Genomic DNA, 22,542 nt, shown 5'->3' on the forward strand with positions numbered 1-22,542 from the left:
ACGTGAATGAATGGGTGTGGCTTTGTCCCAATAAAACTTTATTTACACAAACAGGTGGTGGGCCAGTCCTGGCCCTCCCGCTGCAGTTTGCCAACCTGATTAAGAAGATATGAACTCACCCTCTGGACAAAATCAGTTCACAAATCATCGTGTCTGACCCTATGCCAGGCACAGAGTAGAAAAGACCTGGATAAGACCCAGTCACTACCTTCAGGTGGCTCACAGAGTTGCGTAAGTAACTACAGGAAAATTAAACACCGTACAGAATGGTAACAGCAACACAGAGGAGGAAGGCATTAATTCAGGGAGAGGGGGTGGTCAGGGAAGGCTTCCGAGGAGGCGTCGGAGCTGGATTTTCCTAACAAAAGCAGTAGACACTAGGGACAAAGTTGGGTGGGCAAATGAGAATTCCCAGCTGAGGACACTACACGCACAAGAGCAGAGAAGCTCGAGACTCCTAGGTGTTCAGGGACTGGTGACCTGCTCCTTAAGGATGATGGACTCTGGGACCGGGCGGAGCCAAGGACTGGGCAGGGTCAGAGATTGGGCCCTTTGACCTGCACGTAGCTTGTCAACACTGCCCGGGATGCTATTCCATCCTGGGAGCTTCTGTCACAACCCTGCCACTCAGTTCTCACTGCCACAGTAGAGCTGAGGGGCTGCTGTGTGTGTGTGTGGAGGGGTGACTGCTGTTTCTGGGGTACGTCAAGCCAAGGCACCAAGCCCCCAGAGCCTATCTGCAAGCTGCCTGAGCCCTGAGCATCCTTACCGGGGCTGCCCACATGCCCCGCACTGCAGCAAGGGGCAGCCCCGGTAAGGTTTCCAGCCCGCCTCTTGCTGTCTCCGTCTGAGTGAGGGAGGAGGAGAAACCAGCCAAGCAGCGTGCCTTGCAAGCGTTAAAGGCAAGTGTCTAGCTCAAGGGTCAGGCAGGAAGGTGGCCTCCGGGGTAGCTGGGTGCCCAAGGCTTCACTGTGGGCCCCAAGCCCTGTAAAACTCCAGCCTCCCTTTAATCCCAATGGGAGCCTCCTGGCTCGTGAGGACACCAGTTACACAATCTTCCAAGAACAAGAAGCTGATTCCTTTGGAAGACTCTTGGTTCAAGGCATCCACCAGCCCCCCTGGAGAGGGCCCGGCCCGGCCTCTCACCTTGATGCCTAATGCCACCCACTCTCAGCCGATCCTGAAGTTCAGAACTGGCACAGGGAAGCCACGGGCTGAGCGGGGCCTCAGAGAGGCCCACTGCTTTTGCAAAGCCCTCACTGCAAACAAGAAGGACCAGTGATGTGCTGGCTCATGGAAATCAATGGCGCACATCTCAGGGTCCTCACTGGGGGAGACTGAAGTCAGTCCCAGAGGCAGCATTTACACCCCTGAAACTGGCAAATGCTACTAATCAGGAATTTTTTTTCTTTCCTGGAGAACTGGTTGTTAAACATTTAGCAGCACACCACTGACCAAAAGAACCACTAAGAGACAGGGGGGTCCACCTGGCTTGCCCCCAGCAACCCCAGAGATCCAAAACAAAGTCCAAGAAGAGGGAGAGAGAACAGCTCTTACCGCATCTGGATATCAATTCTTTGAGCTAGTTTTCTCATCTGATCTTGGCAACATTTGAGCAAATCTACTTCCTGCAATGAAAAACATCAGAGAGAGCGGTCTCGCTTAGAAACTCACAGCATCCTGTCTGCCCGGCCAGTGCCCCCACCCCTCGCCTCTCACTGCCTCCCTGGACCTCGTGAGCTGAAGGGTCAGGGTGGGGTCCATTTCCTGCCTCAACCCGCACAATCACAGGGTCGGCCTGCCGTGGTCGACTGTCGAGGCTCCACACTCTTTCTCCTACTTTCCTTTCTTTTTATATACTTCCAGATTAAAAGAAAATTGAGCACCTACTGTGTGCCAAGTGCTCACCTACAGATCATTTTATCATTAAACAATGCATACAAGTTGGTACAACGGGTGACATACAGTTGGTGTTCAATAAACGCTGGCTTTAATTATTGTTATTTCTTGGTATTATTACGAGGACGCCCATTTTGGAGATGAAAAGACTGAGGGTCACTGACCTCATTTCTCCCTGTTCCAAAACTACACCTGAGGCCCCCACCCATGCTTTCGGAGCCCTAACTTTGCATGGGGAGACTCATGTGGCCTCTGCTCCTGACGGGCAGCTCAGAAACCTCTCTGACCAGCTGGCCCTCCCTGCCCGCTCAGGGGGCTGGGCAGACCCAGGGGCACCTTACCCGGATAAGGTTTTTCTCCACGTTGTCATGGACCAAATCAATCCCTATCCTCTTCTCGCGATGGTACAGACACTCGAGGGCCACCTGTAGGGAGCAGCGGGAAGCGTGTGTCCTTCCTGCAGCTGGATGCAGACCCTCAGCGGAGGGGACGCACACCCACCATCGCCATGACCTGTTTCACGCCCAGAAACCTGGATGCTTCACGTGGTCTCATCACCACGCATCTGGGTGGGCGCTGTGGGGCCATGACTGCAGATGGGTGCAACACTGGTGCGTCTCTCACAGGTCTGCTGTACAGGTTAAGTCCGCTTGACAGGTGGAGAGCGCTCAGAATACTGTCAATAAATCTCGCTTGTGAATATACGTGAAAACCCTTTGGAAAGTGGCCAGGGCCAAGTGAGACCCAGGCAACCCTGCCGCATGGCCATGGACCTTATAACTGTCATGGAGACACGAGCAGAGTGGAACAGAAGACAGGAGAAGCCGCGACTCTGGGGAACAGGAGACTGAGGAAGAACGGTGATTGGGCCCCTAGCCTGTGATGTCACAAAGAGCAGTGGGGGTGCGAAGGAAGCAGGAGAGGGTGATGTCTTGGTGTCGGGATGCAAAGGCATCTGGGAACTCAGAAAGGAGGGGGATTCATTCGCTCCACAAAAATTTCCTGAGTCCCTTGTCTGTGTCCTTCTCGATCAAAGTTCTGGGGACACTGCAATGAACTCGATGGTCCCTGCTCTAATGGAGTTCTAACAGAGGGGCCAGAACACACACAATTAAACACATAAAGAAACTCGATCATTTCTGACGGTGATAAGGGCTGTCACGAAAATTGTCAGGGCGATGTGGGGGGCTGAGGAGGACTTCTCTAAGGAGGTGACAGACTGAGACTTGAATCACTAGAAGCAGCAGAGATGAATGGGAATAATGCACCAGGAAGAGGGAACAGCAGGTGCAAAGGTCCTGAGGTAGGAGAAAGAGAAGACAGGAAGCCATTGGGACTGGAGTAGAGAAAGGAAGGCTGGAGCAGTGGGCAGAGGCTGCGCCGTGTGGAGGCTAGAGGCTATGACAAGGAATTTAGATGTTGACTACCATGCATTAGGAAGCCACAAGGAGGTTTTAGCAGTGGAGTGTGGTGGTCTGGTTTAATATTTAAAATCACCCCTCTGGCTGCTGTCTGGAAAATGGGTTGGAGGGGAGAAGTGGCGAGGCCAGGAAGGAGGCAGTCACACTGTCCAGTGAGAGGCCGCCGGCACTGAGGCCATAATACTGGAGATGGAGAGAAGTCGATAAAGCCGAGATGCCTCTGGTCCCCGTGCCACCACGTGGCTGTCAGAGGTGGCCACGTGTGCTGGGGCAGAGTTGGGTTTTCCAGCCAGGCTGGGAGAGCGAGAAGAGAGTGGGAGAGGAGAGCAAGAGATCTGGGATGCTGCTTTGGGTGCCTGAGCAGGGGAGAAATCTGGGGGTACAGGGAAACAGGAGGACACCCCCAGTGGTTGGAACCTGTGCCATGTCTCTGGGGGGATCTGGAGGCAGGACCTCTGCTACAGAAGTCCCCACCCCTGACACGCAGTGGAAACGGCTGCTCCAGGCAGGAGGCTCTGAGTCCCTACACGCTCCAGGGAGCAGCAGAACCTCATCCTGTGTGGCCAAGATGAGCTCCCACAGCACGAGACAGCACCGCTGGCTCCTCACCCAGTGTCCACGCCGGGACCGCATGAAAACACTTACCCAGACTCCCTGGCAGCCACGGAGCCCATGCAAATTCTGGCAAATGGGCTAAAAATGGACTCCCATGCTGGGCCTTCTGGAAAGCTGATACTCCCTGATAAACAGGGACGACACAACTGGCTCATTTGCCTTTTGTCCTACCCGCATCTTCCTGCCCCAAACGAGAATACCAAAATGCTCCTTGCAAGCTGGACAAAAGCCATATGCTAAGGATGGGCAAACCAAAGAGAGGAGCCAGGGTCCCTTCTGGCATCCAGCGGAGGCTGCAGCAGCCTGATCGGTTTCCCTCTGGAATTCTCACCACGATAGAAAAATGGGTTCCTATTTGACCAAGTTGCTATAGTCGAGTGTCTGTTACATGCAGCTCAAGCCAAGCCAGATGATCTGGGATCTGCCTGCAGACTGGAGACCAAGAAGCATCGAGAACGTCCACAGCCAGGTATTTATTCATTTATTCAACAAATACTTATCGAGTGCCTACTGTGTACCAACACTGTGTGAGGCTGGGGAGCCACTCAAAACGCTGGTCTAGACAACAGGCAACCAGAACAGGCATACGGGGACATCACAAAGACTAACAGTCTTAAACACATTGGTGACAGAGCAGACAAAAATCCCTCCCTCATTGGGCCTGTATTTCTAGCAGGGAGAAAAACAATAAAGACAGAAATGCATAAATTACAGAGTACGTTAGCAGGTGCTAAGGGCTATGGAGAAAAATAAAGCAGTTACTGTGTTTCCTCTTAAGACCATCACAACACACACACGCATGCACACACACATGCAGGCACAGGCACGCACAGGCATGCATGTAATGTCTTGGTGAAATCTCTGCAATTCTGACGCAACTGCAGAATTCTCCCAAGGAGAAAAGGAAATTCGATCCAGTCCGAGGAGCCCTGATTTGACTGGGAGAATCCTGAATTGACTAAGATTCTATTTTTTACCTTAAAAACTGATCATAGATGATAATGCAGCTTAAACAGACCTGCAAGGCTCCTGTCACCTTGATCTTCACTCAAGAGCAGTGGGGCGCGTGGGGCTGCGTCGCAGCGGCCTCCTCGCCCCCTCCCGGCCCGCCACTCACCTGCAGGGGACAGTTCACCTCCTCGGCTGCGCACTCCAACCGCCTCTTGACCTTCTCCATGCCGTGGTTCTCGTTCAGCAGCCTCTCCAGCTCATAGCTCAGCTCAGACTTCCAGAAGCTGATATCCGAGAGCCTCTGGCCCAGGTTCCGGCAGGTCCCCTCCTGCATCTGGCGTGTCAGCTGGTCCTTGTCCTGCATGAGCCGCATGGAGTCGCCCATCAGCCGGCCAGCCCACAGCCGCGAGGCCTCGGCCCCGCCGATCTGCAGCTGGTTGGTCTGGTCCCAGTCACGGGGGCTGTAGCGACAGAAGAGCGTGGAGTGGAGCACGGGCAGGATGGTGGGCGGCCTCAGGGGGCTTCTGCACGTGGTTCCCTCGTCTGGGCAGGTCTGGACATCAGACACCTTGCAGAGGAGGCTGGGTCTCCATGAGTTGAGGTAGCGATACCCAGGCAGGTAATAGGGCTGGTAACATTCCTGGACCACAGGAGCCTGCACAGCCGGAGGCAGCACACCAAAGCCAGAGGCTTTCCTGGGGCCACAATAACTGGCGGTCTGAGTGGTTCCAAGGAACTGCATCCTCCCCCTTCAGCCCCACTCAGGCAAAACTCTGCCCCAGGGGCCAGGGCGCCCAGGAAGGGGAAGAAGCTTCTCTCAGGGACAGGCAGGACCTCTGTGACTCGGCACTGTTGTCACAAAGCCTGGGGGAGCGGGGCTTTCCTGGGCCCTTCCTCACTTTCTGGCCAGCTGGCGCCTTATCGTCCCCAGCCGAGTGAACATGCGTTTCTCCGTCCACAGAGCTGGAGGTGCAGGCAACGGCATTTATCCATTTCATCGTAACAATCGAACCTGCCTTTCCAGAACTAACCCCGCCTGTGGGAGAAAATTTAATGCGGTCCACTCCAGTCAGCTCCATCAGCTCAGGACCAACGAAGTCAAGGTTAGGTGCTTTTCTTCTCTCTTTGTCCCCAAGATGGCACCAAAGCAGTACATCCACAGCGTGGAATACTACTCAGCAGTGAAAACGGATGAACTGGACACACGGAACTGCACGAATGAATCTCGAATGTATTGCGAAGGGGAAGCAGCTAGACTCAAAGGCCACATCCTGTATGATCCCATTTAGAGGACATTCTGGAAAAGGCAGATCCGTAAAGAAGACAGAGCTGGGGGGAAGGCTGACCTCAAAGGAGCACGAGGAAGTCCGGGCACGGGGATAGCATGGTTCTCTGCCTTGACTGTGCTGGGGCTTACATGATTCCAGGTATTCATCAAAACCCATAAGGTGTCCACTAAAAGGGGTGAACTTACTGTATGTAAATTATACTTCAATAGACCCGACCTCAATAAAGGGGGGGTTGTGACCTCCAGGAGGTGGAGACCATGTCTCTGGCTCACCTGTAAGTCCAGCCCCCAGCATGCCATTGAATGAATGGATGAGACTTATTATTCCAGAAAAAGTATTCAACCCTCTATTCTATACCAATATTTTTTTATCCCTTCAAGAAACGCTCCCCCATCCTTGGCTGGTGGGAGTGGCAAGAAAATCTCCAGGTACAGAACAAGAGCAGTGCTTGACTTGTGGGGCCCTTCCCCCCTTTTGAAATGGGAAAGAGAAGAACACAGCCCAGAAATGGTCCCCGTGAGCGGAGTGTGATGGTCAGTGGGAATTTTCTCTCCAGTTGCCTAAAACCAGGACTGAAAAACAGAGTGGGTATGAGCAGACTAAGGCAGAGAGAAATAACATCAAGTCAGCACCTTCTGTATACCCGATGCTTTACCCGATGAAATAACATCAATTCAGCACCTTCTGTATACCCGATGCTTTACCTGATGCTTTATGGGTTAAGCAAATCCATAAAGAAAGCAGTGCTACTCCCATCTTGTAGGGGGTGGTAAGAAAACCAGGTGGGCTCTGGACCCCCTTTGTACCCACAAGGCTTACCTTGCACGATCTGTTAAGATGCAACATCGCACACAGGAAGAGCCTGTATATCAAGGGCAGTCAAGAAATGGACCAGAAAGATTCAGGGTATTTTTTGAGCACTAAATGTTCATGGTAAATTAATAACATGAGTAGTATCTAAGGGTATAAAGTAAAATTTAGATTTTTCTCATCACTCCTAGCTACTTCTCAAATACAACTACTATTATCAATTTTTTTTATTTTTCCAAAGATATTCTATGCATAGAAGCATATACAAATCTATATCCTTTTTTACGCAAATGGTAAATACCATATGCACCATTTTCCAGATAACTCTTGGCGATCATTTGATTTTGGTATACACACATCTCTCTTCCTTTTCGTAGCCGTGTAGTACTCCCTTATGTGGAGGTGCTATTTGTTACTGACCATTCTCTATGACTGCGCATTTCAGCTGTTTCCTGTCTTTTGCTGTCACAAACATGGCTGCCATCAATGTCCTCCCACGTGCATTTCTTTAAGCCAGGTGTGGAGGCACAATCTTCACACAGTGGAATTCTCCCTCTCAGCACACGGTCTCATGAGTTCTGACAAAGGTGCACAGGCGCACCACCACTACCACCATCAAGACCATAACACCTCCGTCACCCAGGAAGTTCCTCTGTGCCCTACCCTCTGCCTCTGAGCCCGGCAACCACCAGTGGGCCCTGTCCCCACAGAACGCCATATAAACGGGATCATGGAGCGCACAGTCCTCTGAGCCCAGCCTCTCTCCCTCAGCACAATGCCAAGTGCAATCAACATCCTTCCACATACATTTCTGGGCATGTCTGAGCATAACTTCCACAGGAAGTTACAGGCAGGGCACGTACATTTTTTACTTGGATATATACTGTCTTGAAGGTTTCCCCTCCTGTGGGCCTCTGGGTACCTACTTTATTACCATATATTTTTTGTGTGCACGTATCCTGTCGCAGAGCTTTTCCCATCCTGTGGGTCTCTGGGGAGAGCAGCCAGGGTTTCCTTGAACCCTGGCGATGGCTTCCGATCAGACACGAGGGACATGAGGCAGGCGTGGCGGCTCCTGACCGTTTGCCTTGGCACAAATGCCAAGGCCCCCCACCTGGCACCAGTCACACGGCTGCTATGGAAAGGGGTGGGGCCTTAGGAGACGGGCCTTAGGAGATGGGCCTTAGGAGACGGGCAGAAAAAGTCCCTTTGGTGACTTTTTTGGAGTCCCGGCGTGGACAGCTCGCTGCAGGCCGGAAGCGTCTGGGGCCTGGCTCACCCGGGCTCCAGGTGGCTTGCTGGAATGGTTGGGGGGGATGGGTGAGGACACACCCCACTGAGAGTTGGCCATCCACAGAGCGAAACTGTCACCAGAGAAACTCACTCATCGCTCACTCAGCCATCCGGGGCTCCAGCTTGATTTTCCTAAGCAAATGGGGCTCCTGGAAGAAAAGGATTGATCTCAAATTCTGATACTCAGCTTTGCACATACTATATATATATATAGAGAGAGAGAGACATATATATTACATATACATACCTACATGTATATATGTACATATATGTGTGTGTGTATATATATGTACACATGACTCGTGCATTTTTTCTGCTGTAAAAAGAGGGGAGAATCCACGTTGGGGGTGAGACGTTGGGGAGAGGCTAGATACAAACAGTCCGTTTTCTCAGACTTGTTAAGTATCTGGCCTTAACCTTCCCCTTCAGTCTGTTTACGCAAATGCCAATCACGGGCTCAGGGACTGCGGGCTGAGGAGCCCCTGGGCCAGGATGTGTGCACAGAGGACCTGTCCTGGCAGAGGCGGCCTTTCCCTCCAGTGGCATCCCAGCGCCACCCCTTCTCCCGGCCTGGACACTGACAGTCATTGTGCCTCCCTCGGACTGGAGATGTGAGAATCAAATAAGGGCAAAGCAAGGCACTCAGCACAGAGTTGGCGCTCAACCATTGTCACTGGTATTGTTATTATCACACCACACTTGGCCACATCATTTCATTGATTCTTTTGATAAAGCTGGGAGGCGGGCATGATTCACTCCCTCATTTGACAATTTGCGGGCAAACTAAGGCTCAGAGAGGTGAATTTGTTTGCCCAACGGCACACAGCAAGTCTCCGGAAATGGCTAGGGTAATGCCCTCCCTGTTTCCCCTGGGAAAAGAGAGCCAGATAAAAATCCTAGACGGACTTGCGATGGGGCAGGCAGGGAGCTCAGAGAACATCTCAGGAAAGTCGGGTTTCTGTTGTCTCCCCAACATTTTAGTATAAATATTTTTTTAAAAGCAGCCGGCTTTCAAACACGTTCTCTGATGTGGGAGGTTGTGTTTAAATAAACTCTTGCAGAGAAGCAGGGCATGTGACACGAAGGGCGGTGAGGGGCTCTGGTTGGAGGGAGCGAGGGGGGACCTTCCCCTGGAGCTACGGCTCCACAGAGCACAGAGGGAAGGCCCCGATTCAGTCCACGGCCCTCAGCACTTCACAAATGAAGGACCCAGCCAGGAAGTGGGGAAGCCAGAGGCCATGTCCAGGTTGTCTGAAATCACACGGGTCATCTAGAGAAACAGCATGCTTCTCGCGAGAATCAAAGGCATTTTGTCAAATGTGGAGTCATGTTCTGGGCTGAGTGTGGGTCTGCTTGTTTCCATGTCACAAACCACCACAAAATTAGTGATTTAACACAAATCTGTTCTCTTACAGCCCAGGAGGTCAGAAATCCAAAATGAGTCTCAAGGGGTTCAAATCAAGGTGTGTGCGGGCAGAGCTGGCTCCTTCTGGAGGTTCCAAGGCAGAGTTCCTCTCCCTGCTCTTTCCAGCTTCCAGAGGCTCGAGGCCCCTCCTCCATCTTCAAAGCCAGCAGCGTCCGCAGCATCTTCTCTCCCCTCTGGAATTCCTGCCTGCCTTTTACTAGAACTCTTCTGCTCACATGAGACCCACCCAGATAAGCCAGGATAATGTCCCAGCTGGAGACCCCTAACTTAATCATACCCCCAAAGTCTCCTTTGCCACACAGGACAACATAGTCACAGGCTCCGGGCCTTAGGACATGGCCATCTTGGGGGTGATTACTCTGTCCATTGCAGTGAACAATACAGAAGAATTCTGGGTGCCTGAAAGTCAGGCAAAAGTACTGTGCTGTGGACTGTCCAAAATGCGAAGAGACTCAGGCTGAGGGGTGAATCAGAGCATTTCCTAAGCCACTTTCCAAAGGTCTCCTTTATCGAGGATGCATTTAACTTCTAAAAAACACTCCGTCTCACCCACACCTAAGTTCCCATCTAGTCCTTGCGATCTGTGCTTCTCACAGTTAACAGGCCCACAAATGACCTGGGGATCCTGCTAAATGCAGATTCTGCTTGAGTAGGGCTGAGCAGGGCTGGAGATGCTGCAACACTTACAAGCTCCCACGTGAGGCTGGTCCAAGGACCACACTTGGAGGAGCGAGGCCCTGAAACAAGTTATATGAGGGCAAGGACCTTCACTGTATCCTTGGTACTTAGAATATCTGGAACATAGTAGATGCACAATTTGGGTTTGTTGAATGAATGACAAAATGGGTGGACGATGGATGGATGGATGGATGGATGGATGGATGGATGAAATGCTAGAACTTCAGATGCCATTAAATGAGAAAGAAAAATTGAAAACAGCCATGGCTCAACCAAAACTCACCAAAAAGGAATAGTAAAACTTGACAATTCAGTCCAAAAGACCCAAAGAATCAGCTTATAAAAATGTAGGAAGTAAAAATACTGAAAGTAAGGCCCTTGGAGCATGACTGTTAGGGAAGTCCTCAGCAGTGGCTAACCAAGGGAGGGGCAGCGGGGTTTTCAAGGTTCATCCATATTGTAGTGGCTATCAGTATTTTATTCCTCTTTATGGCTGAATAATATTCCACTGCATGGACAGACCACTTGTGTTTATCTATTCATTTGTCGATGGATATGTGGGCTATTTCCACTTTATGGCTATTATGAAGAATGCTGCTATGAACACTCCTATATAAGTTTGAGAGTAGACTTACGTTTTCAATTCTCTTGAATATACACCTAGGAGTGGAATTGCCAGGTCCTTGGTAATTCTGTTTAGGTTACTGTTGAATTTTAATCAAACGTTTGTAAATTTCACATCAGCACATTTTTATTACTTATTCTTTAATAAATAGTGTATTACAGGTAGATTCAGAGAAGCAATTCAGAGAACGCCCAGCTACGCGGTCAGCCCGCACACACGCAGGCTCCACTCACGCACGGGAAGATGAAGAAACTAGAACACAGGCTACTTCTGCTCTGTCCCTCTAAGCGACCACTTCGAGTTTTCACTTGTGTCCAGAATGCAGAACAGTGAAGCAGAGCGTGACCTGCAAGGCGTAATAAAATTGTTTGGAAAATGGATATCTTAGTTCATACAGGAAATCTTCCCCTGAACTCACTCTCTCTAAAATTGAAATGTAATCTTTGTGTTTGTCAACTGTACCAAAACTGAAAAACTAGCCAGGAGCATAATCATTACTGGAATATTGCTGTAGACAGGAGGAGAGCGTCAAATACACTAGGTGCCCCACTGCTTGGAGATCCCTCATCCACAGCTACGAGATTGTTTTCAATCTCCTTTAAACCACGCTCTTGGAAAACTCACTCTCTTTCTGATATCTCTGTGGCAGGTGGCGCAGGACGGGCTGAGGAGACGGGAGAGGGGAGACCTGAGTGGCCCCCAGCCCCAGCTCAGCCTCCCAGACTTTGGAGACTCCGGGCCCAGCACAGCACTGACGATTTCACTGCGGTCTCTGCCTGGCCCCTGCTGTATTGAGATGGCTGTCCGACCTCCGTGGGCTGTAAGGGGCTGGCTCCACGCCTGTGAATTTGATGTGAAACCTGTCGGTCCGCAGAAGGAAGGCATGGAGGCTGTCGCAGGTGACGGCCGGGGCAGCATGTCCGACAGAACTTTCCGCAGCATCCAATCAGCTCCCCGAGTCAGCAAGCATTCCTCGGGTGCCCCCTGTGGGCAGGCAGGAATCTCGTCACCTCTGCCTTCCTCGCAGCCAAAATTGGTGACTGCAGGTGCCTCCGAGGAGTGCTTAGAAACCAGCAAAACAGGGACGCACACAGGAAAGAGAGAAGAAATCCAGAAAGAAGCTGCTTTCAATTCGGCATCCATGTGAGTTTGTGTCATTCAAAAATAAAAACGGTATTTTACAATAAAACTTAGTTTTTTTCACTTTGAATTCAGAAGGTCTCTTTTTGGTGCTTCGCGCACTGCCTCTGGCTGGTGTCCAACGACCCAGCAGTCTTTCTGGAAATGCCGCCCCCCAGATACTCACGCACATGCGTGTTACCCGCGTGCACACGTGTGTCCCCTGCTGCCTTGACGGTGAAACTGACCACGTGTCCCTCAGGACAGGAGGCGAGATACAACACGCAGCACCCCTTCCGTGGAACGCTCTGCAACGCAAAAGCAGCCAGACCTGTGTTTGCTGATAAGAAGAGACTTCCAAGATGTAAGTGAAGAAAGCAAGGCAGAGAACCGTTTATACGGTACAATCCCACTTAAGGAGATACATATGTAGTTGTATACAGACGAACACTTCAGGAGAGATGCACAAGGACCCGTGCCAGCCAGAGCGGTCACCTCTGGGCGGGGGCAGGAGCAGACGGCGAGGGGCACAGAGAGAGACTCACTTTTTGATCAAGCCGTCCATACTGATTATATTTATATATATATATATAATTTTATTTTAAAATTTTAAAATTTCCAAAACTGTGTGAATAATATATATAGCATATAATACATACAGTATTATATGTAGTATATACCTTATACTACATATAATAACATATATAGTATAATTTATATATTATGTAATATATAACTATTACATAAGATTTGTTATATATTATAGAGGGACAGTCCCATGGTGGAGTAGCTAAGTTCATGTGCTCTGCTTTGGTGGCCTGGGGTTCGCCAGTTCAGATCCTGGGTGTGGACCTACACACTGCTCATCAGGCCATGCTGTGGCGGCATCCCACATAGAAGAACTAGAAGGATTTACAAGTAGAATATACAACTATGCACTGGGGCTTTGGGGAGGAAAAAAAAAAAAAGAGGAAGACTGGCAACAGATGTTAGCTCAGGGCCAATCTTCCTCAGCAAAAAGCATACCTTAAAAAAAAAAGATTTGTATATATTGTTACTATTACTCTATCATATTTAAATATAAATTATATTAGATATTACTCTTATGTAAGGTTATACTATATGTACTATATATGTAACATATCTAACATATATTACATATGTATCTAACCTTATAGGACTTCTGCTTCTGGCCAAGATTGGGTAACAGGGATTGGCAATACCCTCCCATGTGAAACAACTCAAAAACATTCAAAATACATAAAACAATGACTTTTGGGACACTGGACGTCAGGCCCTGAAGGACAGTGGTCCCTGAGAGACGGAGAATCAATGAGGTGAGCCCCCCAGTGCCCAAGCCCACCGCCTGGAGAAGGGCTGCAGACCCTGGCCCGGGGAGGGGAAGCTCCTGAGTGGAGGCATCAGAGCCAGGACAAGAGGATGCCGATGTGGCTAGTGTCTGAAGGACAGCTCCCCAGAGGACAGCGCTACCCACAGAGAGCTCCGGAGACGTGCAGAGGGCTCCCTGGTTCTTCAGCTGAGCACTTGTACTCACACGTGAGGGAAGAACCCCAGGCAGGGGACAGAACCACCCAAAAGGACTGGAGGGAGCAAGGCCCAGAGCTCCCACAAGGCTGGGAACAGTTCCAATGCCACCAACCACAGCAGAAACTTTCATAGTTTTTTAAATGGGCTTAAGATTTGAACAGGAACTTTGGCGAAGATACGCTGATGGCAAGTGAGCACATGAAAGGTGTTCAACCTAAGTATTCACTAGGGAAATGCAGATTAAAACCACAATAAGACCCCACTCTGTGCCTATGAGAATGTGGAACCCTACCCACTGCTGGTGAGAATAGGGGCAACTGAGGTCTCTGAGGCCGCAGGGGGCGATCCACCACCGCCCGGGAAAGGAGCCTGGCAGTTTCCTCCCGCTCCAGTTTCCCTCCACTCCACTCCGAGAAGTGAAGGTGCGTGTCATCACCAAGACTCGTACAACAACGCTCGGGACAGCTTTATGTGTAACAGCCAAAGAACTGGAAGCATCCAAATGTCCACCCACAGGTGAGTGGATAAACAAGCTGTGGGGTGAGCACGGAACACCACCAGCAACCTGAAGAAATGAACTTCATACACTCAACAACGTGGATGAATCCAGAACAAATACAGAGTGAAAGAAGCCAGATGAAAAAGGGCACATACATTCCATTTATATAAAATTCTAGAAAATTTCGATTCATCCATAGAGACAGGAAACAGATCAGGGATTGCCTGAGGACGGAGACAGGGGACGGTTTACCAAGAGACAGGAGGAAGCCTTGGGGATAGATCCCTGTGCTCACTGTCTTGATTGTGGCGATGGCTTCACAGATGAATACGTAAGTCAAAATGTATCACCCGCACACTTGAAACATATGCCGCTTACTGCCCATCAGTTACACCTCAATAAAGCTGTTTAAGAAATAAATTAATAATTGCTAACACCTATAAAAGGTTTAAACGTGTCAAGCACTTGTTTAAAACTGTTTTACTCATGTTAACTCATTTAATCCTCCCAACAGTAACCCTTTGAGGTAGTTAATATTATTATTGCCATTTTACAGAGGAAGAAACTGAGGCACGAAGGAAACACCCTAAATCTGGTGAACGGGGAGCTGGGATTTGAAAACAGACACCCCTGTTCAAGAATCCATGTTCTTAACCAAGTCGACTTCTGTATACATAAGGATCTGAACCCCTTTTTTTTTATAATATATATAGATAAATTTTTTAAATTAAGGTTATGAAAGTTAACATCCTTGTGAAATTACACTTGTACATTATTATTAGTCATGTTGTAGGCACACCACTTCACCCCTAGTGCCCTGCCCCCACCCCCCTTTCCCCTGGAACCACTTTTTAAAGAATTATTTGACTGAGGTCATATTGGCTTACGACATTGTGTAAATTTCAGGTGTATGTCACTGTATTTCAGTTTCTGTATAGTCTGCACCGTGTTCACCACCAACAGTCCAGTTTTTATCCATCACCATACCGGTGCCCTTTCGCCCTCCCCCAACTCCCTTCTCCTCTGGTCACCACTAGTCTTGAACCTTATTTTTTGACTCTATTATATGTTAGGTGCCTGCTGCGTATGTAGCCCTTTGTTAGATATTTTTGCTGGATCCAAGGGAAAACGAAGAAAATTCTCTACTCCAAAACTTGAATTTTTTCCCAGTTCCCGACCACTTTGATCATAGATAGGGGAGGAGCGCCACTTATTGGCGAAACTCGGAACTTCAGGCACCTCCTGTGCATTTCATACGGTCGTGTTCTCACAACCTGCACGTGTTTAAAATGCGCCCGTTCTCTGGCCCCGTGGCCGAGTGGTTAAGTTCGCGCTCTCCGCTGCAGGCGGCCCAGTGTTTCGTTGGTTCGAATCCTGGGCGCGGACATGGCACTGCTCATCAAACCACGCTGAGGCAGCGTCCCACATGCCACAACTAGAAGGACCCACAACGAAGAATATACAACTATGTACCGGGGGGCTTTGGGGAGAAAAAGGAAAAAATAAAAAAAAATCTTTAAAATGCGCCCGTTCTGTTAGATCTAGAGTTGTAACCAGTTTGATCCAGGTGCTAGTTTCATCCACTAACCTGCCACGTGATTTGGGGCAACTTTCCCTGTCTCGGCCTCCATCCCCCATCTGTAAATAAGCGTGTAGGATCTGGTCTCTGCAACCCTCACCTACAACCCTAAGTTTACTGAAACACAAGCGTGTATTGGATCTTTGCTCTCTGCATGTTCTGTGCCTGGTGCTTTGTATGAATTAATTATTCTACCCCCACAGCAACCTCACAGGGCAAACGCTTTTAGTATCCCCATTTTACAGATGAGCAAACTGAGGCTGGAGGTATGAAGGGACTGACTTGCCTACTGATACTCCGTTCCTGGGGGTGAGGCCGGGATTTGAACACATGTCATCGGACTTCAGAGCATGAGCTGTAAACCCATTTAATCCACCCTCATTCAGCTCACCCATCCCCAGCATGGAAGTCTGTGTGTCATCACTAGAAACCCCGAAGAGGTTTTAAAACACGCTGGGATACTGCGACTTATTGTAATAAGAAACACGTATTTGGTCTTCATCCCCATTTCTGGCACAGAGCTCCTAAAACCCTTGGAATTTCCGAAGTGATGAGAGCCATGAAGGCGTCTCTTGTTAACGAGGTGACTTTTGGACCACATCTAAGAATGGAGGCTGGTTGCCAGGGGAACCAACCCCCTACCCTGACCCAACTGGAAGGGGAAGAGGGCCTGGAGGTTGACTCAGTCACCGACGGCCAATGATTTAAACGATGACTGTATGGAAGGCGCCATAAAACCCCAAAAGGACAGGGTTTGGAGAGCCTCTGGGCTGGTGACCGCGTGGAGACGCGGGGAGAGGGGGCTGCCTGGAGGGGGCATGGAAGCTCTGCGCCCCTTCCCATAACCTCGCCAAAGTATGGCTTCCATCTGGCTGTACCTGAATTATATCCTTTTATAGTAAACTTGTAATCTAGTAAGAAAATGCTTCTGAGTTCTGTGAGCTGCTCTAGCAAATTAATTGAACCAAAAGGGGGAGGATGTCCTGGGACCCTCTGATTTATAGCCAGTCGGTCAGACATACAGGGAACAACCCGGAATGTCCAAGGAGACAGCCATGAGAACCCCAACCTACAGCCAGTCAGAAGCACGAGTGACAACCCGGGTTTGTGACTGGCATCTGAAGTGGGGAGGGAGGCGTCTTGTAGACTGAGCCCTTAATTTGCAGAATCCGGAGCTCTCTCTGGGTAAATAGAGTCAGAATTGAGCTGAATTGTAGGACCCCCAGTTGGTGTCCAGAGCATTGTTGGTATGGGGGAACTCCCTCCCCACATGAGAACTTGGGTTCAGAACCTCTTCATACACCCAGGCCCCATGCCCAAGATTCTGATTTAATCAGTGTGGGGGAAGAGAACCCAGGAATAAAATTCCCCAGGTGAGAACCCACTAGAGAAGGTATATACACAGGTGTCCCAACAGTCTTAGTGCAGACTGAAGCGCTAATTCTTTCATAAGTATACACAAACTTTACAAAAGATTAACCAAATTTTTTTTTTTTTTTGGTGAGGAAGATTGTCGCTGAGCTAACATCTGTTGCCAATCTTCCTCTTTCTGCCTGAGGAAGACTGTCGCTGAGCTAACATCTGCAGCAATCTTCCTCTATTTTGTATGTGAGACGCCTCCACAGCATGGCTTGATGAGCGGTGTGTGGGTCCAGGCACAGGATCTGAACCTGCAAACCCTGGGCCGCCAAAGCAGAGCGCACAAACTTAACCACTACACCAGTGGGCCAGCCCATAAGAGACTTTGTTTTTAGAGCCGTTTTCAGTATACAGAAAAAGCTATCAGAAAGTTCAGAGTTCCCACAAAGGCCCTCCACATCCCCTGCCCAGTTTCCCTGGTTATTAACATCTTGCACTGGCAAGGCACATTGCTATAATTGGTGAACCAAGAGTGATCCCTTATTAACTGAAGTCCATAGTCTACAGTAGGGTTCACTCTTGGTGGTAAACCTTCTACGAGATTTGACAAATGCATGTTGTCATGTGTCCACCATGACAGCATCATACAGAGTAGTTTCGCTGCCGAGAAGTCCCCTGTGCTCCCTGGGCCCTTCCCCAAACCCTTGCAAACACTGATCCTTTTACCGTCTCTCTCACTTTACAAACATATTTTTTAAATCATTTTAAAATTTAGCTGTTCAAATCTTGGGCACTTACTAAGTTTTCTACACTTAAAACAACAAATTAATTTTGTTTTAGTCATCACTGCCATCTTCAATCAGACGGACTGAAAGAAAAACTTAAAGTCTGTTGTTTTAAACTCACAGAACTAAATAAATGCAAAGGAAATGTAAAGAAACTTCCAAACGTGGATTTTTTCAGTTTTTAGCATTCAGATTTCCCAAGTTACTAAAACAGAAACCTGCGCTCAGATTTTGGGGCCACTCTGTATCCAGGAAAGGAGAATGTGGTCGGCTCCGCAGGCTGGAACGGCTTCCGTGAGAAGATGCTGCTGACAGCTGACATGTCACAGAGGACTGGGTCATGGCTGGACAGGCAAGGGCCAGGGGAGAGGACATTCCTGGCAGAAGGAACTGTGTGAGCGGCAGAGTAATGGACTGGGGTGCCCAGGGAAATGCCAACTGTTCAGTGGGTAGAGCTCAGCATTGACATTGGTGTACAGCAAGAAAGGAGGGTGGAAGGGTAAAATGGTCACAGAGGCCACTGAAAACCACGTGAAGATTGGGTGTTAGCCTTTGGGCCATAGGGAGCCATTGAAGGTTTATGAGTAGCAGAGTGATGCAGTCTGATACGTGTGGGGAAAGGACAGTAAGACCTGTGGCAGAGAAACACATGAGGAACTACAGGAGGGGATCCTGTGCCCACTGCTGTCTGGGTCTCCTCTACTCCCAGACATATAAAGCTGCATTCTCTACACCTTTTTTGGGTATGGCCACATGACTAATTCTCACCAATGGAAAGGGGGCAAATAGGTGTCATTTCTGAGCAGAAGCATTTAAGAAGCACTGTAACAGCCAGATCTTAAGTTAGCATGAGGGAAGCCATCTCAGGGCAAAGAAGCAATATTGTAACTACGACCCTGACTCTCTAGTCCCAGTGAATACATTCTAGCAGCCTCACAGTCTAGACGACCAAGCACCTCTCGTTTTTACAAAATACATGAGCTGCTAGTTCTATGACTCTGGCTTACGTACATCTCCCAGCTGCGATAAGACAACTTTGTTCTCTGAGTTCCCCAAGAACATGAGGACCTCCAGAAAGAAAAGTTCTGCCTTGGCACCCATCTCGAATGGCAGAAGAAAGAGATAATGTGGTGCCTTGAAGTTCATCACCGTGGATAGTCGACATCCCTAACCCGCCTCCTTCCATGCCCATTTTCCCTATATAACTGCCTCAAGATTCTGTATGATTTTAAGATGGCTCTTCAGGACACTAGTCTGCCATCTTTCAATGATGCTAGCTAACCGTATAAATTTTCCTTTCTCAACCACTGGCTTGTGTGCAATTCACTGGCACCCGATTGCGGCAAGCAGAACGAGCCCCTTTTTGCTCGGTTACAGCAGAGTACAATTCACCTTTGAAACCTTTTGTTAAGAGGGTGGCAACACAAGATGGCGGAGCTTCTGTTGTCTGCATCCCTGAGGAACCACAATGAGCAGGGGCCTCTGTCAATGAAGCTGTATATGGAGCAGGAGCAAGAAATTAACTTCATTGCCTTGAGCTTCTGCAGTCTGGGGGATGTTTGTTCTGGCAGCACAGCCTAGCCCAGCTGACACAGAAATTATTGCAGGCCTAGAAGGATGAGGGACTGAGCCAAGGCAGCAGGGATGATGGAAATTACAGAGTGCCAGTTGTCTCTTGCCGTCCCACACTCAGTGGCACAAAACAATAAATGTCTATTTAGCTCATGAGTCTGTGGGTCGGCCGAGTGGTTCTTCCGGACTTGGCTGGACTCACTCACGCATGTATGGTCCCTGTGGGTCTGGGTAGGTGGCTCTGCAGCTCTTGGCTGGACTCTCCCATATGTCTCAGGGTAACTGGTTTGGGATGGCCTTGGCTGGGACCACCGGGGTGACCCAGCTCAGCTCCGTACGTCTTACCTTCAGAGGGCTAGCCCAGAGATGTTCTGACAGCCACGGCACAGGAGCGGGAGAGGGAAGTGAACAAGACAAGCACTCTTACAAGGCTTACTTAGGTCCCATTGCTAACATCTCATTAGCAAAATACGTCACACGCCTGAGCCCAGAGTCAAAGGGTAGCGCAGAATGCCCACCCACAATGGGAAGGCACTGCAAAGTTAGGGAGCAGAGGGCACAGATCAAGCGAGAGGTGAAGAATTGGGGTTCTTTGTGAAACCAGGCCACCACCCCCCCAGAAGTGAAGCCACAGGACTTGATGCCTGGTTGGACAGAGAGGGAGACATCATGGATGTCTTCAACAATGGCACCAACATTTACCCCCATCTCTATGCACGCCTGCCACTCTATCCATCAAGACATCTGGTGACACCCATTTCCCCACCCCTTGAACCTGGGCTGCCCTTGTGACTTGTTTTGACCAACAGAATGTGAGAAAGTGACCCTGTGCCAGTTCCCAGCCTTGTCCGGCTCAGGTTAGACCACTGAACGATAAGAGACCATGTGGGGTGGGGGGAGAGGCCATGTGGAGGGATACTGAGGCAGACATGAGAATAAGAACCTTGGACCCTCTAGTCAACTCCCTCCTGAATGAAGCCACAGGAGTGAGTCCAGATAAGGCCAGGAGAATCATGAGAAATAAACCATTGTTGTTTTAACCACTACACATTGGGGTGACTTGTTACACAGCAAGTGATAACTGATAGAGGGGAGATGAGAGAAGGCAAGGCTGATGCTCAGATTTATGACTTGAGTTCTTAGGGCAGTGGTGGTGCCACTCTCTGAGATTAGAGCTCCAGAAGCAGGAACTGGTTCGTTCCACTTGCGGGACATCCATGCAGTAAACCCAAGAGGCATCGATTAGGATACACGTGTCTGATCTTAGCAAGAAACAGGGGCTGGAGCTGGAGTCTGGGAAATGCTTCATGTTGGATAGTGGAGATAGTGGGTGATACCATGGACATTAAGCTGCTCCCCTAACTGGTCCCTGTGGCAAGTTCAACCAGAAGTGGGCCACGAACAGAGTCTCGAGGCGACTCATCTTAAGAAGCCATTCTCAAACTTTAGTGGCTGTAACTACTATCCTGTGGGAGTGTAAATGTGCAGAGTCCCCAGCCCAGCCCCCGAGCTGCTGATTCAGAAGGTCAGCGATGGGCCTGGGAATCCACTTTGCAAGCTAGTTCCTGCCCTTCTGCTCCCACGACAACAGATGGAAAACTCCATCCCAGGTGAGAGAGGAATTTGGCTGGGGAGCGTAGGAGAGAGACCTGGAGCAAAGTCGAGAGGTTTGATTTTATTTTACTTTCGGGTGTGGAACACGATCATTTTTATAGCCTGTGGGGAGAGTGAGTAGCGAGGGAAAGACGGGAAAACAAGAGACATTTTCTCCCTGCCAGTGAGCAAGGACTGACTGAGTGGGAGGGCCCCTGGGTAATGAGGACAAAAGAGAGATGTGAAGTGGCAACGCTGCTGGAAACAGCTGGGAGGACCATGCAGGAAACGTTTTGGGGGACATCAGCAAGGAAGATCTGAGTGCAGTGGGCCAGCCTCAGGCCTCTGCAGCATGGCTAGGGCAAAAGAAGCCTGCGGTCAGAAGAGTTCAAGGGAGGCTGCTGGCTGTGAGACCCTGAGCAAGTCACTTAATCTCTCTGAGCTTCACTTTCCTCAGTAGAAGAATAATTTGCATCGTGCCTCCCAATGTAGGACATAGTGGTTAAGGGCCCAGGCCCAAGAGCCAACTTTCCCAGCTCCACCGCTTACTGGCTTTAAGACCTTGGGCAAGGCATTCTCTGTGACCCTGTCTTCTCACCTGCAAAATGGAGATAATAGCACTCCCCACCTTACAAGGGAATTCCTCTCTGACCTCCAGGCCTTGCTCATGCTGTTTATTCAGCTTCAAACACTATGTGCCACCCATCCCCCACCCTGTCCCAGTCTGGGTGACTCCCGAAGGGCTTTCAGGAATTCTTCCCTGACCCCTGCTACCCTGGTCCTCTTATCAGAGCACTTATCACACTGTAATTACATCTTAATTATCTGGTGTCCCAACCAGGCTGGGCTCCACGTCCCTCGGCATCACTGGCACCTAGCACAGAGTTGCCTGGCATCCCATGTTACAGATGAGAGTGTGGGCTCTAGGGCCAGTCGGCGTGGGTTCACCACTCTGGCTGCCTATTAGCTGTGTGACCTTAGGAAAGTAGTTTAACCATTTTGAACATCAGTTTTCTCATCCAAAAACGGAGATAGTAGGACCTCAAGGAAAGGACTATTGAAGGGCATCAATTAGGTAATTCACATAAAGCACTAGATAATAGCTGGCCAATAGTAAGCAGTCAACAAATGCTAGCTATAACTGGTGGCAGTAATACGCAACTGATACACATTACTGTTTAATAAGAGTTTCTACATCCTCAGTGCCTGAGGCCAGGTAAAGGTTGTTCACTCATTAACATTTGTGCCAAACCTGTAAGCAACAATACTCCAGTAGCAATGAGCACACTTAGCATCCAGATCTTGCTTTCTAAACACCATTCTCCAGGAAAAGCCACCAGCGCTCCTTGGAGGAATGGCTACAGCAGAAGAGAAACCTGGACCATCTCAGGGTGTCAGAAAGCATGAAAGTGCTCAGAGAAGAAGGTGGACTGGTGTTCAAAACAAGCAGTTGGCTTGAAGAGGCTTCACTGGCCAAATTT

At 49.5% G+C, this 22,542-nt stretch overlaps 1 protein-coding gene across 1 annotated transcript in view; it reads right to left on the minus strand.

The window, feature by feature from the left end:
- Positions 1-5,628, minus strand: part of TEKT5 (tektin 5) — a 35,794-nt gene extending 30,166 nt beyond the window's left edge. The window contains exons 1-3 of the mRNA XM_046668224.1: positions 5,053-5,628; positions 2,241-2,324; positions 1,558-1,628 (exon numbers count right to left, since the gene is read on the minus strand). Coding sequence (XP_046524180.1) covers positions 1,558-1,628; positions 2,241-2,324; positions 5,053-5,628 — 731 coding nt within the window. The remainder of the gene's footprint in view (positions 1-1,557; positions 1,629-2,240; positions 2,325-5,052) is intronic.
- Between the last annotated feature and the right edge of the window lie 16,914 nt (positions 5,629-22,542).

The sequence above is a fragment of the Equus quagga genome, chromosome 7 (genome assembly GCF_021613505.1).
Source record: "Equus quagga isolate Etosha38 chromosome 7, UCLA_HA_Equagga_1.0, whole genome shotgun sequence".
NCBI lineage: Eukaryota > Metazoa > Chordata > Mammalia > Perissodactyla > Equidae > Equus > Equus quagga.